The sequence below is a fragment of the Hippocampus zosterae genome, chromosome 9, assembly GCF_025434085.1.
Source record: "Hippocampus zosterae strain Florida chromosome 9, ASM2543408v3, whole genome shotgun sequence".
Taxonomy (NCBI): Eukaryota; Metazoa; Chordata; class Actinopteri; order Syngnathiformes; family Syngnathidae; genus Hippocampus; species Hippocampus zosterae.
Window position 1 is genome coordinate 24,702,310 of NC_067459.1, and position 19,279 is coordinate 24,721,588.

General features: G+C 47.5%; 3 protein-coding genes across 6 annotated transcripts in view; 2 read left to right on the top strand and 1 right to left on the bottom strand.

The window, feature by feature from the left end:
- The first annotated feature begins 128 nt into the window (after positions 1-128).
- The window catches only part of LOC127607535 (cytochrome c oxidase subunit 6C-1), a 116,822-nt gene continuing 97,671 nt past the window's right edge, over positions 129-19,279 (top strand). For 2 of the 3 annotated variants that reach the window (XM_052075930.1, XM_052075931.1), the window contains exons 1-3: positions 136-265; positions 1,454-1,567; positions 2,220-2,351. In XM_052075930.1, the coding sequence (XP_051931890.1) occupies positions 1,463-1,567; positions 2,220-2,345 (231 nt within the window). In that variant the 5' untranslated portion in view covers positions 136-265; positions 1,454-1,462 and the 3' untranslated portion in view covers positions 2,346-2,351. Of the gene's footprint in view, positions 266-1,453; positions 1,568-2,219; positions 2,352-2,429; positions 2,506-19,279 lie in introns of those variants that run through there. The other variant, XM_052075933.1, reaches the window with a different exon arrangement.
- Positions 2,987-12,355, top strand: LOC127607512 (serine/threonine-protein kinase 4-like). Its single transcript, XM_052075896.1, has 11 exons — positions 2,987-3,558; positions 4,633-4,713; positions 4,795-4,923; positions 5,214-5,328; positions 6,489-6,653; positions 6,721-6,888; positions 7,047-7,184; positions 7,316-7,453; positions 8,061-8,274; positions 10,196-10,332; positions 10,547-12,355. The coding sequence occupies exons 1-11, from the start codon at positions 3,515-3,517 to the stop codon at positions 10,709-10,711; spliced, it is 1,494 nt and encodes a 497-aa protein (XP_051931856.1). The 5' UTR covers positions 2,987-3,514; the 3' UTR covers positions 10,712-12,355.
- si:dkey-43k4.5 (potassium voltage-gated channel subfamily S member 2) lies at positions 12,798-18,623 on the bottom strand. Of its 2 annotated transcripts, XM_052075912.1 has the most exons (11): positions 18,422-18,623; positions 17,742-17,924; positions 16,563-16,696; positions 16,186-16,368; positions 15,939-16,110; positions 15,782-15,865; positions 14,237-14,398; positions 14,059-14,142; positions 13,597-13,689; positions 13,222-13,266; positions 12,798-13,068 (listed from the first exon to the last, which is right to left on the bottom strand). In XM_052075912.1, exons 2-11 carry the CDS (start codon positions 17,913-17,915, stop codon positions 12,970-12,972), a joined length of 1,230 nt encoding a protein of 409 aa, XP_051931872.1. In that variant the 5' UTR covers positions 17,916-17,924; positions 18,422-18,623; the 3' UTR covers positions 12,798-12,969. The 2 variants fall into 2 exon arrangements, with proteins under 2 accessions (XP_051931872.1, XP_051931870.1); XM_052075910.1 differs by having other exon boundaries at positions 12,798-13,266.

Genomic DNA, 19,279 nt, shown 5'->3' on the forward strand with positions numbered 1-19,279 from the left:
GAACGAGTTTGGACACGCCTGCTCTAAGTCCACCAGTGCCAGTGAGGTTTGTCAGAACCATTGAACGTGACAACTGCAGGAAAACGCCGTTCCTCTAGGGGGCAGTGCCGCGCATTGTAAGCATTCTCTCAGAAAACGAAGGCAAAGAAAGAAGCAGTGGTGGAAACAGCAGCGTCAGAAGGAGAAAAAGAAGAAGAAGTTTATCCGGCTGCTGCCAGCGACGTGCTCGTCTTTTCGTTGCTTTTCCCTGTCAAGGTCCAACAAGGTGAGTCTGACTGGGCGCGATTGTGACCGCTCGAACCCTTTCGGTTGGCTTCTCGAAAACATTTCGCACGTTCCCAAAGGCACTCGGTCTCAAGAATTTGCAGGATTTGCACCGTTTTTCAACCATCTCGCGAGCCCGCCTGCTTGTTAGCTCAGCTGTCCTTCGTGGTCGATCGCTAACCGGCGATACCGTGTTGCTGTGGCTGTCCTCCTTATTTCTTATTTAAAAAAATAAGCCAAGTGAACAAATGACTGTCTTGAAATTAAAGCTTTGAAGTCGAGGCTGAGTCTTGAAATTCAGTCTGTCCCACAATAATTGTCGTAATGTTGCCCATAAGATTGGCTGACAACCAGTTTAAGTTGTACCCCGCCGACTACCCGAAGACAGTTGGGACATGCTCCAGCACCTCTGCGACCCTTGTGAGGATAAGTCTATTAGAAAATGGATGGATGTCGCCTGTAATGCGCATAAAGTGCTCGTATTTGTTAGCGGAAGAGTCCGTGTTGCCCCCACTTGATCGCGACGTGTGATTGGTCACTTGTCGTGATGTCATTGATGTTGAGTTCACGACCGCTCAACAGAAATCAATGTTGAAGGAAAAATAACGTTGCTTGGAGTTGTCTCCGTATTGCCCATCAAATTTATTTGTCGTTCAGTCACGTATGTGTGTTTATACCCTAATCGCAGAGAGGACTCCCATAATTGACAAATATGAACGACATAAACCCAGGGATGCAACCTCCCCAGAAAAAATCTTTAGAACTAATGCTGATCGCGATAGTTATTCAACCATTGATGTCTGAATATTTCTCTGAATACGTGCAGTGCTGATCGTTTTTGCCTGTGAAAGTTAAAAAATGTTGTACTGTTTGTTCAAAAGTTAAAAAAAAAATCTTAATTGGTCTGTCTCATCTGCTCAGCATCAGTTTGAAGGTATTGGTCAGTCGAATAGCATTCGGTCATAAGAACCCAGTAACAGCTTCAAGTTGTTGGTTGCTGTAATAAACACACTCTTACAGCTTCATAGAATCATACTAGCAAGCATTGGGCAGTCCATTAAGAGATTCGAGTTATTTGTCATTCCAATACACTCACTAACAGGTTGAAGTTATTAGTTTGTCAAACATGTAACAGATTTGCGTTCTTGTTGCGTCTCACGAATGCTCTTTTTTTCCCCCCCTCATCCAGGTGATTAAGATGTCGCTGCCCAAGCCAGTGATGCGAGGTCTGCTGGGAAGGCGCCTGCGCTTTCATCTGCCCATCGCCTTCGCTTTGTCAATCGTGGCAGCCGCCGCCTTCAAGGTGACACATTTGTTGCTTTAATGCATTATTTGTTTTCTCAATCGCAAACAGCTGCACCTAAACGCTGGTCTTGTCGACTCAAAAACAAGTCATTGGTCCGTCGAGTACATTAAATGATCCAAGTTCTTGGTCGAACTTTCGAACTAACGGGTGTCATGGTTGGTCTGATATACACATTTTCAAGTGTATATGTCACGATTAATCAACAACTAATCAATGATCCACTTTATTGGTAATTATTTTTTAATTTTAAATTAAAAAAAATTCTATTGAAAATATTCCAAATGTAGATATGAATGTAGATTTGTGTTGAATCAAACAAAAAAAACTTACATTTATAAAAATAATATTTTTGCATATTTTCCAACATGTTCTGGACAAAACCAGTCCATTTTCTGCCCTTTGAATTTGAAATACTGACTGGTTTTTGAATAAGGGGATGGAAATTAAAACATGTTTTAAGATATGATTCGTCGATTACTTAAAATAATTGTTTCAGCTGCAATTTCAACTTATTGGTAGGGCTGGCTGTCACCATAACAAATTTTCCCAGATGACATCCTTATATGGCGGCATATTTGGCATTGGCATAACTTCCAATCTTGCGTTCAAGCAACTCAAGAAAGCCTAAGACTGCTGTGTGTGTGTGCAGTATACAGTAACGGAGCCTCGCAAGCAAGCCTATGCTGACTTCTACAAGCAGTACGACGCCGTCAAGGAGTTCAATGCCATGCGGGAGGCCGGAATCTTCGAGAGTGTGCGGCCCTCTGGAGAGTAAATGCCGGTCAGCCCTCACACCACTCGTGCCGTGAGCCACAAAGGCACCACCACTAAACTAATATATGGCTTTTCTTCCTTGTAGTCATTTCCTACCACCCGTTCCTGCTGTGAAGATGTTTCTCTCTTCATTTATGTCAAATAAATGTATATTGATTCAACAGAGTCATTTCTTTCTTTTGCCTTTCACCTTTGTTGTATTACTGTGGAAGTCAGTCCATTTTATTCTTAATCACACTTAATAAAAGAAGAAAGAGGACTCGCAACGTTCTTCAGGTATAATTCAGTCACATGTTTAGAATGCAACAATTAAATTTTGCAGTTTAGAAAAGAAATACTAATCAATTCAATTATATCGGTGGACTGAAGGCCACACCAGAAAAAATAGTTCAACGTAATGTTAGAACGTGATAATTTTGTGCTAAAATGAAAAATAATTCGAAAGAAGAGACACTGGCCTACATAATGGGCCTCCAACATTGATCTGCATCAGCAGGAGTTGCTTCCTTTTGTTTGGATCGATACAAACATTGAGCTTATCACGTTTGCACATAAAATGCATGACGCGATTACGTGATATTGAACCGTTTGTTCATACGCTACCGTATTAATGTAAGAATCACATTTAACGTCCTTTTAAACTGCAGCCTTCATCTTTTTGTCATCGCCGTGAGCTTTTCCCGAAGAAGTAGCGCCTCCTGTCGGTCGCTTTTCTTCTTCGTTTTTCTCCGGTCTTCTTCGTTTCCTCTCCGTTATTCTTCGAGCTTCCTCGTCGGCCTTCGTGCTGCTTCGTTCGTCATCTCGCTTCCTGGTTCCGCCGCTGAAGTGTCTCCGGCGCCCCGCTCAACAAGTCCAAAGTTGTCCAAACACGTTCGGAGGGATGGCCGCCTTGACGGAGAGCCCTGATGCGAGAGGGACGCCAGCGGCACCTCACCGAGAACTGTGACGTGCAAGACGACAGCGTCTCTTTTTGGATTTCCACGAGCGGTTGGAAGCGAAGTAGGCGGGCTAGCTTTTAGCCACCTAGCGCGCTAGCTGCTCCTAGCTAGACAAACGTCAGAGCGATCCGTTATCCGCCCCGCGCGCGGGAGCTGGCGGACGCTTGGTCGGGTTCGGGTGTTCCAACGGCAGGCGTGGAGTCGGCCGTTAGCCGCTGGAACGGAGTGGAGCATGGAGAACAGGGACAAGGTGCAGATGCGGAACCACCCTCGCAGGTAACTGGCGACCTCCTGCCGCTGACTTGGTTGGTTCGTCGCCCACTTCAGGCGACCTCCTGGCTCGCTTCCCGGCACTTGAAGTCACTTTGAGTAGTCCTTTCAATTTAAAGCGAAATATGTGGTTGTATTTCATCCGGTGGATGGTATCTCGAATGAATTCCATCCATTTGGAAGTTTGAAAGGACTTGATGGCCTCACAGTGGCGCTCTCGGCAAGTGCGTGTTCGTTCTACGACCGCGCACGACCAAGTTCAGTGGTCATCGATCGCTCTTATTCAAAAATGGATCAGTTGGAGTCGTTGTTCACTCTACTACACGACAACACGTTTCAATCATTGGCCAGTCCCGATACTTGTATAAAGTCATGTTAAGCACTATTGATCGACTGTGCAGTTTTCACACATTTGAAGCATTAGTCAATCTAATAACTGCACACTAATGAGCTTTAAGCTACTGTTCAATCCACGACACTCGATGAGAGGTTCGGCGTTTTTTTGTTTTGTTTAGTTTTTCTCTAATACAGTCGCTGACCTGCATGAGCAGTTTGTCAGTGTTCACTCTATTTAAAAGTTAGTCAATGAATGCAATGGAGTCTATTACATTCATTGACTAACCAGTTTGAGTGATGGGTCGTTCAAGTGCACACCAATTGTTTTTAGGGTAATTCCATCGGACTTGTTCTGACAAGTTATTTTTTGCTTTCCGACACTGACCAAACATTTCAGCAGTTTATTGGTCAGTCAACTACGCTCACTCGCTCTAGGTTTGAGTTATTACTTACTCTACTAGGTCGACTTCAGTTCAGTTATTGGTCTGTCAAATTCATACTGGAATCGTTTTTTAAAAAGTGGTATCAAACATCGCTACCAATATTCAAAAATATCCACTTTGGTTTGTTCAGTAGTTTATTAAAGACACATATCAATTTTATTTTTTTGTTTTCTTACTTTAATTCACTTCAATGGAGAAAATCACTTTGATATTGCATTTCGATCAAATCATGCCACGGACATGTTCTTGAGACAGTTCGAGAGTCTTTGAAATTTTGAACTTTGTTGCACATGCGTGGCAGGCAGCTGAAGAAGCTGAGCGAGGACAGCCTGACCAAGCAGCCCGAGGAAGTGTTCGACGTCCTGGAGAAGTTGGGTGAAGGGTGAGGCCTACTACTGTCGCGGCTGTCGCTCGCTCTCTTCACTTCCTGTTTAGCAACTTCCTGTTTGGTGTGCTCGTGCAGGTCGTACGGCTGCGTGTTCAAGGCTCACTACAGAGAGACGGGAGAGATCGTGGCTATCAAACAAGTTCCCGTCGAGTCGGACCTGCAGGAGATCATCAAGGAGATCTCCATCATGCAGCAGTGCAACAGGTGGCCCAACAATCGCAATCGCACGTACTCACGACTACACCTCACAGACACCAATCCTTGTTTGGACAGTAGCTACATGCCTAACTACCGCTTATGTTCATAGTAATCATTTGCTCGTCATAACAACGTCTATAACTGACTTCATGCACTTCATCCATGTCGACCATTTGTCTTTATAACTATATACACATGTTCATAACTATTTAGGTTCCCTACTACATGCCGTACTGTATGTTCATAACTACATAGCATAAGAATCGCAGCAACCATTTCTGTTCATTTCTGCTCAGTCCACACGTGGTGCGCTACTACGGCAGCTACTTCAAGAACAGGGACCTGTGGATTGTCATGGAATACTGCGGGGCGGGATCTGTGTCCGACATCATACGCATACGCAGCAAGACAGTAAGAGTCAACGTTGCGCGCGCACACACACACACACACGTACACACACATATAGCAAATACTGATAGCGTTGTGGCGGCCCGGTAGTCCAGTGGTTAGCACGTCGGCTTCACAGTGCAGAGGTACCAGGTTCGATTCCAGCTCCGGCCTCCCTGTGTGGAGTTTGCATGTTCTCCCCGGGCCTGCGTGGGTTTTCTCCGGGTGCTCCGGTTTCCTCCCACATTCCAAAAAAAACATGCATGGCAGGCTGATTGGACGCTCTAAATTGTCCCTAGGTGTGAGTGTGAGTGCAAATGGTTGTTCGTTTCTGTGTGCCCTGCGATTGGCTGGCAGCCGATTCAGGGTGTCCCCCGCCTACTGCCGGGATAGGCTCCAGCAGCCCCCGCGACCTTAGTGAGGATCAAGCGGCTCGGAAGATGAATGAATGAATGAATGATAGCGTTGTAAAGGGAATTGACCAGAGCTAGCTTCTCCCTCTGATGAGGTATAAATGCTTTGGTGAAGCAGCATGTGGTTAATTTGTTCTTTTATATCACGATTCAAGTTGAAATCAGTTTTTATTATTGGGACAAGGCTTCGGGTCTTTTAATACTTTGTATGCAACAATGGTTGTTTGAAAGTGTTCAATCATTCATTCATTCATTCATCTTCCGAACCGCTTGATCCTCACTAGGGTCGCGGGGGGTGCTGGAGCCTATCCCAGCTGTCTTCGGGCAGTAGGCGGGGGACACCCTGAATTGGTTGCCAGCCAATCACAGGGCACACAGAGACAAACTACCATCCACGCTCACACTCACACCTAGGGACAATTTAGAGTGTTCAATCAGCCTGCCATGCATGTTTTTGGAATGTGGGAGGAAACCGGAGCACCCGAAGAAAACCCACGCAGGCCCGGGGAGAACATGCAAACTCCACACAGGGAGGCCGGAGCTGGAATCGAACCCGGTACCTCTGCACTGTGAAGCCCACGTGCTAACCACTGGACTACCGGGCCGCCTGGTGTTCAATCAATGAAGTTGAATTAATGCTAACTCCTAGTTAGTTTACTCTGAAATTAAACCGGATGCAGACATCTTGATGCATCCAATCACGCATCATGCATCACAACAGCCCTCGTGCTTGATTTGAACTTGAGTGTACCAATGTTTGTTTTTGTGCAGCTGAGTGAGGAGGAGATCGCCAGCATCCTTCAGTCGACGCTGAAGGGTCTGGAGTACCTTCACTTCATGAGGAAAATCCACCGCGACATCAAGGCGGGAAACATCCTCCTCAACACGGAGGGTCAGGCCAAGCTGGCCGACTTCGGCGTCGCCGGTCAGCTGACGGTCGGTCCGCCGCCTTTCCCTCCTTCCGCCGTGGCGCTTCGGCCTCACGTCCTCTTGCTCCCCGCAGGACACCATGGCCAAGAGGAACACGGTGATCGGGACGCCCTTCTGGATGGCGCCAGAGGTGATCCAGGAGATCGGCTACAACTGCGTGGCCGACATCTGGTCGCTGGGCATCACCGCCATCGAGATGGCTGAGGGCAAGCCGCCCTACGCCGATATCCACCCCATGAGGGTGAGGCACCTCAGATTACCACTCACTGATACTTATACCAATTTGCTCCACACACACAAAAATGGGAACATAAAATATCGCATACAGAAACGGTTTGAAAGAAATGACATCTCAAGTCATGTGAGAGTTAAGTTTGGGACTGTTATGAATGTGTGCAGGCCATCTTCATGATCCCCACCAACCCTCCCCCGACGTTCCGTAACCCCGATTCGTGGTCGGCGCAATTCCGGGACTTTGTGAGCCAGTGTTTGGTGAAGAACCCGGAGCACAGGGCCACCGCCACGCAACTGCTGCAGGTAGATGCACGCCAAGTAGCGGCTGGGCCCAGATTTGAATCACTGTTCACCGAATTATTCATCTTCTTCGGGAAAAACGTCTGTGTCTTTTCGACTTTGATTTATATTTGCTGATGTCTTTTCTTTTTCAGCATGCTTTCATCAAGGCGGCCAAGCCCAGCAGCATCCTCAGAGCGCTCATCAGCGACGCCATGGACATTAAAGCCAAACGGCAGGAGGCGGCGGCGGTGCTCGCCGAGCAGGATGACGACAACGAATACGACAATTCTGTACGCCTCAAACATTTGGATTTCTTTCCCCTACTCGCAGCAGTGATCATCCGTTGCCTCTCTTGTTCCGCTCAGCAACTCCGGTCGTCAATACGGGGGCGTGATCCTCTTTCCTGCTTCACTACAGCCCGAAAATTAGGACTTGCCCATCCAATGTGCAATATAGTGAACGCCCCCCAAAATATTGTTTGATTATTTTCTCCCACGTCAGCAGAGCATAAATTTAGTTAGCATTTTACAAATGGGAGACAAGGTGCAAGGCAAATGTTGTCATTTCTGGAACGTCATTTCCTCTACATCATTTTGGGTGCGCTATCCAGCGGTCCAGTGAGGGGATGGCGCTGGTCAACATGAAGTGTGTAAGATGTAATATTGAAAAATACAGCAACATATTAGAGGAGCTGATAGGCTTAATCAGCATTGTGCCACCTTTGCTAAAAGAGAATTAACTGAAAAGAAATGTGGGTTTTTTTTTCACCCCCACCCCCCCAAATAAATAAAAAGCCACACACACCAAGTTTAGAAATTGGTGATGTCGCTGCAATCACAAATGAAATTGCGCAATTTAACTGTTCACTCCTTTATTGACTATTTTTCTGCTTTCCAGGAGGAGGACGAAGTGGACCAGGGCACCATGGTGAGGGCGGGGCCAGGCGACTCGGCAACCATGCGTGCCGCCAGTTCACTGGGCAACACGTTGAACGCCGCGGGCCAGCGAGACCCCGACAACGGGGAGGAGGAGGAGGCGGGAACCATGCGCTTGCAGCTGGGGACCATGATCATCAACTCTGAGGACGAGGACGAGGCGGGCACCATGAAAAGTATGTCAATGTCATCTTCTTTTTTTAAAAAAAAACGTTCTTGGCAAAATGTTGCATGTGCCCCATGAAGCAGCAAATTGCATCTGTTTTGATTCATGTCAGCGGGTGGCCATTGTGCCATTTGCTGTCAAAGTTGCTCAGGGCTCAGGTAAAGACCAATCACAGCTTGGCTTGCGAACGACACATGATCAACTCCGAAAAAAATCTGAGCCACATTCAAGAATGAAGTCCCGGTTGTGCATGTGCTCCCACTAGCGGCCAGCAGGGGGTGCAATGGCATCATAGACGGCTGCATCTCTGGAAGCCGCATGATGGACAGCAGCATCCTTGTGTACTGTACAAACGCTGCCTGACTTGACTTTAATTATTGTTTAAAGTGAGGCGTGGCTATTTTCACTGATGCATGTTTTGGACCACACACCCAAGGAGCAACAATTAGAAACATGTATTTACAAGGTTTTCTATTTTATTGATTTAGTTCTCTATTTTTGGCCGTGGAGAAATGGGCACATTTTCTCATGCGTCGCACCAGGTCTCTCTGTCCGTCCGACATTGTGCCTGCCACAACTACATTCAAGATATCATACCCTGAGTTTGAATGATTAGTGTGTTATTTCAGCCTTTAAGAAAATTCTACTTCGGTGTGATTTTTTCTGGCCTATCATTTGCAATTTAAATGCTTACAGTAACAGTCACAGGCCACTTTGAAGGAACAACCCTTTTAAGTATCGTAAACCTGAAGGAACAACCTTCAGGAATAAAGAAAGATGCTGCTCCGCACTTTCACTAGAGAGAAAAATCAAGAGACTCCAAATAGACGTCAGCAAACACCTTGCGGGAGAAGAGCTTGTATCTTTCCACGCCCTGCACAACAAACGGATCACTTTCACTCAATATGGCCAAGAAATGCTTGAACGGGGAAGACGTGCTGCTCTCTGCTGGGGCCATTAGTCATTCATCAATAAGGTTGCATTTGTCTACACGGTGGCCTCAAAGTCATTGACGTTCAATTTTGCCACCTTATCGACCAGTCCTAAGAAGCAAGAAATAACCACAATTCTAAAATATCCCCCTTTTATGTTGTACACTCCTATTCCACTAACGCAATAACAGCCAATTTTGTTGTCATGGAAGTGTTCACATCAGCGCTCCTTCCACTGGACAAAAAGTAGCAACAGCAGTTTTTTTTTTAATCATTCAGAAACTACAAGTGGAATGGTTTGCAGTACCTTGTTTGCCGTCCCCGTGCAGTTAGTTGGCACATGTGCTGCCTAAATGGGCTGCCATGCAAATCCCAACTTTGCTCTGGAACACTGCAAGCGTTTTACGTGAATGTGAAAATGGTCATATTTTCTAAAGGCTAAAATTGACGGTTCCAAAACAGCACTTTGAAGCGGACTTGTGTTGCATTTGGAGCTCTTCTGTAAGCCCACCTCGACAGGACTGACAGGAAGCAGCGGGGATGCGATTGCTCGGTAACCCGAGCTCCGCTCTCTGAGCGTCGATACGGGACGTGTATTTCTGGACTCACTTGGTCGGTTATAAAGTCGACACCCGAAACGTTCAGTTGATGACACGCTTTTAGTATTCATGACAGCATCCGGCAGAAATGTGCTCACAGTTTAAGATCGCCGATCATTGGCGGATGTTTGAGATGATGTCATTTTTATGAATTGCAAGTGCACTCAGCAAAGCATTGCAAAATAACAAACACGATGAGGCACATGCCGGGGAAAAGGGATGCTTACTTGCTTCAAGTAAAAAAAAAAAAAAGAGTCAATTCTTAGATTAAAGTCAGCATTTCTCCAGGAGAAAAGAAGTGCAGGTTACTTGGCCAAAGTAAAAAAAATGAAAAAAAGTTGTACTTAGTAGTCCACTGTCACATTTTTTTGATGAGTGTGCGGTTTTGTGTGATGGTCAGGGACAGACGAGGCGTCCCCGCCCGTCAAACCGTCCTTCTTGGAATACTTTGAGCAGAAGGAGAAGGAGGCCAGCAGTCCAAATGGACGACGCGGCGGAGAGGAGTGCAAAGTGCTCTCGGATGCAGATCTGCAGCTGGTGAGTGCGACGCCAGCGCGGCGCCTATCCAATATTGAAAAGGTCAACGATCATGTGCCAAAAGGCACGACTTCACTTTGCTTGAGGGGGGTGGGGGGACTCACAAAATTTGATTCTAGGGCTGCAAATAACGGCCATTTTCACGAGCAGTTAGTCTGCCATTGGGTAACTCCGTTAACTGACGTGTGTTTTTGCGTGGCGGCGGTTTTCTCAGGTGAGTTCGTGGTCGGTGGAGGACCTGCGTGTGCGTCTGGCGGCCTTGGACCCGCAGATGGAGCAAGAAATGGAGGAGATCCGACAGCGCTATCAAGCCAAGAGGAAACCCATCCTGGACGCCATCGAGGCCAAGAAGAGGCGACAGCAGCACAACAACTTGTGACTCCGGCGACGCAGCGGCATTCGTTGGGGGGCCGGGAGGTCAGTGAACATGAACTAACGTGCACACCAAATGATGATTTGTGGCACAAAATTCATTTAAGGACAAAATACAAAGGAAGAACGAAAAGATGGCGCCAGGGCGTCCGCGCAAGCAAAACGAGCGCACCTTCTGTCAAAATGCAAAGTTAGACTTGGACGGTTTCTAGCCAAGGTGCGCTCGTTTTGTCCTTCACCGGAATGAAAAAGTCGCACCATCATGTCATCAAGAACTATTTTATATTTGGGAGTCCCCCGTTTGTATTTTCGTGACCACCAATGCTTATTTTGCATGCACGTTATCCTGCACCCATGAAATAATATTTCGTGGCCTTACCGCGGCCGCAACTTTGTATTTTGTGGCCACAGAATGAGTTTTTTCTTGGCACGTCATACCTCAACTTGGGTGTTTTGTAGCGAGCCAATCAGAACATCATTTTTGGCCATCAAATGTGTTATTTGTGGCAATTTTCCTCCTCCCCCTATTGCATGTGATGAACTTTGTGTACTTTCAACTTTGGAGAAATCATCTGCTCACCGGCCGTCTTTGAAGATGACAGTGGCGATACACTGGAGGAGGCCATGTTGCCTTTAGGAAGCCAATGTGGTTTCATCGCACTACTTTTTTTTTTTCTTGTCTTTGGTTCCTGGCTTCTGCAAAGCCACCCTGCAACTTAGGGTGCACCCTTCAAGCTGCGCGCCGCCGTCGTTCCCATGTGACCGGTGCCCAAGCACTTCCTATCTTGCATACTGTAGTTTTTACTTTTATTTTATTGTTTTCTGGGGGGGGGGAGGATCGCATGGTCAAAAAAGGGAACTACTGTTTGTCAAAAGCACTGGAGGAGAAAATGCTGAATTTCTTAGTCTTACTGTAAGCTGGAAGCAAAATGGAAACCATAAAAGTTTGGATTTACAGGGCAGCTTTCAAAACTTTTCAGGGAAACTTGAGTGAGGCACACTTTCATCTCGCGCCAGCAAGAAAAAAAAAAATTAATAAAATATGTCCACTTGGCTTTTGCTGGACATTTCTGAAGTTTCAGCTTGAATCCAAAAGCCTTCTCTGACTTTGAAATCGGAGACTTGGACTTTGCCAATGGATCTTATTTGACGCTGGCGGAGAATTTGCTGCTTCATCAATTTTTTTGATGGTTTACTGATCAATCGACTTTGGTTGGTTGGCTGATTGGTCCATTCATTTGTCGATTGGTTGTGTGGTTGAGCGGTTGGTTGATTACTCGGTGAGTGGATTGATTGGTTGACTGAAAAAAAAAATCGCTTTTCTGGTTGTTACTGCATACATCAATTTAATTCCATCCACTAAGCAACCGATGAACGAACTCACTCACTGGCCAATCAGTTGAGCGCCTTTTGAATTACAGCTGAAACATTCCACTTTTTTTTCATCATTTTGAATGACCGCGAATGTACAAAAACTCATAAAGCGACTCAACATTCCCGTCACCCAACACAACCCCACTGACGGACACTTTGTCGAGAAACGTTGACTTCACGTGCTTAAGAGCCTTTTTTTTTAAGTTGTTTTGCTGCCTTCAATTCAAATGTTTGCTGTATTTAAGTTGTCAACAGAATAAAGACCCCTCAAAAAGTCTCGGAAGGTGCTTTTTATTGGCGTCTTCACACCATTGTTGGTTCAGCTCCACGTGGAAAGTGGACTTTCATTCATTCATTCATCTTCCTAACCGCTTGATCCTCACTAGGGTCGCGGGGGGTGCTGGAGCCGATCCCAGCTGTCTCCGGGCAGTAGGCGGGGGACACCCTGAATCGGTTGCCAGCCAATCGCAGGGCACACAGAGACGAACAACCATCCATGCTCACACTCACACCTAGGGACAATTTAGAGCGTTCAATCAGCCTGCCACGCATGTTTTTGGAATGTGGGAGGAAACCGGAGCACCCGGAGAAAACCCACGCAGGCCCGGGGAGAACATGCAAACTCCACACAGGGAGGCCGGAGCTGGAATCGAACCCGGAACCTCTGCACTGTGAAGCCCACGTGCTAACCACTGGACTACCGGGCCGCCCGAAAGTGGACTTTGTACACTGAATTGGGAAAAGACGAAATACCGTTGAGTTATTGATTTCATCAAAAAATCTCATCCTTTTTTTTTCCACATGTTGACATCTTCAAGAAAGTGTCCGTTTTTATACGTGTGCTTTGATTTTGATACTCAAAAATCCCAGATATAGTCGCAAGTGGCTCAGTCACCGCGGGCAGGTGGCCGTCCACTCGCCGCCGCTGAGCACGGCCCCTCCGCCGTCTCCCCCCGGGTGGCGATTTCGTACGGCCGCCTCGAGCGCCTTCTGACGCCGGTAGAAGTGGGAGAACTTGTTGAAGATGAGGGTGATGGGCAGCGCCACCACCAGGGTGCCGCCCAGGATGCAGCCGCCGGCCGCCACCCTGCCGGCCGCCGTGACGGGCACCACGTCGCCGTAGCCCACCGTGGTCATGCTCACCGTGCCCCACCACCAGCACGCCGGGATGGTGTCCAGGCCCGTGTCCTGAGCGCACACAGACACACACACCGGGACGCTTCATTAGGTACCGCACAAACACATTTCCACATTTGTGTCCATTGGGTTTCCTCTGCACAGCCTGTAAAATTCCTTTCTACTTTGACAGCTTTCCGCTGAGTAAAACCGTCCCCAAACTATTTTCCAACATTCCAAAAATTCACCACTTTCCCCTAATTCGTTTAATTTCCACCTTTTTTCCAAGTGGAAAATGAACAATTTTGCAATATAATAATGCCTTTGATGTAAAAGGATGGATTTTCAAAGTTGAACATTGATTTCCTGATAATCGTGTGCACAAACTAGGAAGTCCCTGACCTGCTGGTACTCGGCGCTGTAGGCCATCCCGGAGAAGACTGACACGCCCACGGCCAAGTAGAGCAACAGGATGCCCACTTCACGGTAACTGTGCTGCAACACAACAAAAGTACGCCCGCCGCCGCTTTTCAACGGGGTGACGTTGCGCAATTTGATTTTTCCCTCCATGCTGCGCATAAGTGTGACTCGTTCCCTTGGGCTCTTTGTTTTCTCTGGTGGTGTGTTGTTGTTGTTTTAATCCTTTTTGAGGATAAAGCGAGATGCGCATGTGAATTTTGGTCAGGATTCATAGCACTTTTCGGACGATCAGACATGAATCTTGGTTTACATGTGATTGGTTTGGTGTGAGGGACGTTGTTTCCATCGCAGACCATTTGTTTTGAGACCGCGTGGGCTCTCTGTTCGATTGTCCACGCTCACCACTTCACAAGCGTGCTATTTGCTTTGAGTGTGTGTTGTCACCCTGAGCGTGGCCCCCAGGGAGCGCAAGCCGGTGGAGTGTCTAGCGAGCTTCAAAACTCGGAAGATCCGCATCAGGCGCAAAACCTGAAAGACCAAAAAAAAAAAAAAAAAAGGACAAGTGGGAGTCATTCGTGTGGGACATGCGTTGTCCCCAGAGTGAGGAGGCAAAAAGCGGCACCTGGAGCACGCGTCCCAAGTCTCCCAGCTCTGATTGGGCGCCCAGCGCCCAATCACATATGAGCGTCACGTAGACGGGAAAGACGGACGCCACGTCGATCACGTTGAGAGGCTGGCGCAAAAACCGCTTCCTGTTGGGAGCCAGCAGGAAGCGCAGCATCACCTGAGGGATGCACCCCCCCCCCCCCCCCCCCACACACACACACACACATACAACTCGGGCTGAGCGACTCACTTTTTGTCGAGTTCAAAATGACCTCTTCAAGATCATGCGCAGTTCAGGCCAAATACTTTTTCATTCTGCTCCAACCACGGCGACACCTTTGCTACCTTGCACACATTCAAACCTTGCCTTGAAAAGGCATCTCCATTATCTCTTGATCGTACAGACGGTATTTGATCTTATTCTGTTGTTTTAATTTCACAAGTCTTGGGACTTACTGGGCTAACACAAGACCTCGGTGCGCGTATTTCGTGCCATATCATGTAGTTCAGGGGTGCCCATTAGGTAGATCCTGATCTAAGACAGGTCCCAAGTAGATCCGAGGAGTGTCGAGAAAAAAAAAAACAAACAACCATTTGTGTGTCTTTGTACATGTTAGTAATATATTTTTTGTGTTAATATACACTGCGCACTAATCATCTTATCAGTCTCATTTTCACCAAAAAAAAAAAATTAAAAAATAAAATAAAGCAGGTAAATCTTAAATTACGGCAGCCCGGTAGTCCAGTGGTTAGCACGTGGGCTTCACAGTGCAGAGGTACCGGGTTCGATTCCAGCTCCGGCCTCCTTGTGTGGAGTTTGCATGTTCTCCCCGGGCCTGCGTGGGTTTTCTCCGGGTGCTCCGGTTTCCTCCCACATTCCAAAAACATGCGTGGCAGGCTGATTGGACGCTCTAAATTGTCCCTAGGTGTGATTGTGAGCGTGGATGGTTGTTCGTCTATGTGTGCCCTGCGATTGGCTGGCAACCGATTCAGGGTGTCCCCCGCCTACTACCCGAAGACGGCTGGGATAGGCTCCAGCACCCCCCGCGACCCTAGTGAGGATCAAGCGGCTCGGAAGATGAATGAATGAATGAATGAAATATTAAATTTGTGTGTGTGTGTGTGTGTGTGCGTGCGCGCCGGTAAGGGCAGATTCCATGAGGTTAGTTGATCGAAAAGTAGATCTTTGATCCAAAAAGTTTGGGCACCCCTGATGTAGTTGATACACATAGAAGTCCAAAAATAGAAGTCCTTGAAAACTCAACTTTACATAGAAATTGAAAGAACAACCAGAAAATAAACGAGTAAAAGCATAAAATAAGAAAATATTAAAACAATAGCGATAAATATAAAATAGTGGCTGTTTCTTGCTATGCACGCGTTTACCTCTAAGGGGCAGTGTACAGACGCAGAGTCCACACGATGAGAACAGTAGAAGAAGAAAGTTGTGCTTGGCTATCTTTTAAGAGAACTCTTTTTTTTTTTTCTTCACAGGAAGACAGAATTGAATTCATTTTCGATGAATTGCGCAGCCTGACAAAAAAAACGCACACAGAACTACCTCCAAGGTGAACCAGCACGTGCTCAGCGCTTCCACCACGTCGACGGCGGGCTCCTCAATCAAGTTGCCGTCCTGGTCCAAAGTCTGCAACGATGGTCAGATGCCAGCGCCGGTCAACGTGGCGTCGTCGACATGGTACGTGCGAGCCGCGGCGCACCTGATATTCGGGAAGGCTTTTGACGCACATGACGATCAGGGAGGCCAGCACCACACCCACCGAGGCCACGCTGAACAGCTTGCTGGGAAGCGAGTAGCCCGGATTCTCCAGCGTCAGCCACAGACGCTGGCGGGCGCCGCCGTACCGCACCTCGTCAAAGTGCTGCAGCTCCCTGTCAAAAAGAGCAGAGGAGAAAAAAAATGGAGAAATGGAGTCGGAACAATGTCGAGGATGGCGCATTTCTCACGTGCGCAGTCGGCGTATGTCGTCGTGCTCGGCGCGCCCACCGGCACCGCCGTCGTCGCTATCGTCGTCCCAGCTGGTCCGGCGGCGGCGGCGGCAGCGGCTTCCCAGCTTGCGCTCGTGATAACGAAAACTGCAGCACGAGTCCAGGAAGAACTCTTCGATGCCCCAGTACTCCATCTCCTGACTGACTCCCCAAAACGGCAACAATTAAAGCCACCCTGCTCCAACGAGAAGCAGACTCGTCATCGTGTTTTAGGATCACAGATCATTAACCCATTAGGGGTGAAAGAAGTCCTCAAGTCATTCAAGTATCACCATTCCAAAAAAAAAACTTTTTTTTGTGTGTGTTTTTGCTTCACAGCAACTCCCCTTCCTAACCTGAATGAGAAGACGCACAGCTCCTCCATGACGTGAAGTTTTCCCGTCTGATAGAAGTGCAACACGTACGGGAACAAGCCGGGATTCCTGTCAAAGTAAAATTCCTTCCGCCGCACGTCGTAGTCATCGCACACCTGCAGATTTAGTCGTGATAATTATTCATTTCATTCATTCATTCATCTTCCGTACCGCTTGATCCTCACTAGGGGCGCGGGGGGTGCTGGAGCCTATCCCAGCTGTCTCCGGGCAGTAGGCGGGGGACACCCTGAATCGGTTGCCAACCAATCGCAGGGCACACAGAGACGAACAACCATTCGCACTCACACTCACACCTAGGGACAATTTAGAGCGTTCAATCAGCCTGCCATGAATATTTTTGGAATGTGGGAGGAAACCGCAGCACCCGGAGAAAACCCACGCAGGCCCGGGGAGAACATGCAAACTCCACACAGGGAGGCCGGAGCTGGAATCGAACCCGGTACCTCTGCACTGTGAAGCCCACGTGCTAACCACAGGACTACCGGGCCGCCTCGTGATAATTATTCATTCATTCATTCATTCATCTTCCGAGCCGCTTGATCCTCACTAGGGTGGCGGGGGGTGCTGGAGCCCATCCCAGCCGTCTCTTGCAGTAGGCGGGGGACACCCTGAATCGGTTGCCAGCCAATCGCAGGGCACACAGAAACGAACAACCATTCGCACTCACACTCACACCGAGGAACAATTTAGAGCGTCCAATCAGCCTGCCACGCTTGTTTTTGGAATGTGGGAGGAAACCGGAGCACCCGGAGAAAACCCACGCAGGCCCGGGGAGATTTTTGTAACAAACCCCACACAGGGAGGCCGGAGCTGGAATCGAACCCGGTACCTCTGCACTGTGAAGCCCACGTGCTAACCACTGGACTACCGGGTCACCTCGTGATAATTAGTCATTGAATAATATCGAGATGTTCTATCCAAACGTGTCTTACTCGGCATAGGTATGCACCAGTACAATGACGCGCCGAAAGATGATTATCGTACTTGGGAAGTTCAAATCGTGATCAGATTATATTGTGATGTTTGGATATTGTTACATCCCTTTTCAATTCTGCACTTATGTTCAAAAAAAAAAGAAGGGTTAGCCCTCTCCGGGTCAGCGGCGCGACTTGTCTTTTGCAAAACGAGAAGCAAACTGACCTGCAGGATGTCCTCTTCCGAGCGGCACTCCAGCAGTTTTCCCAGCCTGGTGTCGGGAAACTTGTTGAGCGCGCCGCAGCGGAGGCTGTGCCTCACCCCGCCCACGTTCACGTGCACTAGACCCTCGCCCGCGTCCTTGTGCGCCCTGCCGCAACCACCACGTCCCGTCGCCATGCTTACCTGCTGCTTGCAGCACCCCAAAAAAAAAAAATAAGAACTCGGTCATGAAAATGTCATTGTTTTCCACTTTGCATCAATCCATTTAAGTTGACACATTGCACTACAAAACATCTTGAGATGTCACGGTCAAAAACTGCACACATCCGCATAAACGTTGTGTAACATTGAAAAGGGACTCACTGCAAGACACAGTGTAAACATTGTGGCTTCCGAAATATCACCTTGTTTTCATATTATGGGCGACCTTGCCAAGGCAGGACAAAACATCGCATCAACTGTTTTGTAAACAATGACATTGTGAAGGACATGATGTTGACAAAAGTGGCGAGCGTGGGCCCGATTGATTTTAAAGCAGAGACCCCGCTGAATTTGAAGGTCACAGCAAATATGAACACAACTCTTGGTGACGTCACAGGTTGCATCACGCGAAGCCCACCGCCGCACATGACGCCATCAACTTTCGGTGCAAGTTTTCATGGTGTAACGACCAGCTCACTCACCTTTTGGCACCACTTTCGTCCCACGGCATTCTTGGAAGTCACACGCAGCTCACGTGCTCAACTCTTAGGGAAATAAGATGACGCAATGTATGCCAGCGACAGCTATTAATGACGTACGCAATTAGCGATCAATCAAAGTGCGTGCGCTTGCCGGGGCTCGGTGCGGCTCATCTGCGCTCGCTCCATCGCTCGTCCCACTTGTGAGACTTCGGCTATTTCCGGCACTTTCCGCAAAGGAGTCGACTCCACGTGACCGTCGAATGCTTGAAGTCTTTTATATGTTCTCCTATGTACTCCTTGTTTTTGTATATTACGAGTAATATTGTCATATTGTTAGTCAATTGCCGAAACTATAAACATTGTTATCATAACATTGTTCTACGCACATTCTTGCTGCTGGAGGCTGTAAATTTCCCCAGTGTGGGACAAATAAAGGATATCTTATCTTATAATTCAATCACGCTCGTTAATGGGGTGACGTTTTACCAAAAACATCACATGAAATTAACCTTAAATCGACATCATGATTGTCGGTGCTAATCTGTGACGACAGCGCGATCTTGTGGCCAACATGTGCTTCTGCACCTGAAATGGTGTCAAAATTTTTCATGGGCTAATCTAATGTAATGATGACAACCATTACTGTTCATGTTAATCACATGAAAGTCAACTTTAACAACAACAATGACGTCTACGTTATAATTCTAACGATCCCCAAATTTACTGCACTGTAATGGAATGAATTAATGTAATTTCGTGGTGAATTTACAACAGTACCTGACTGCGTTTTATAATTAGAGTAAAATACTGTTAAATATTCATCCCTGGCATGTAAATTACCTGTTAAATCTGTCAGTC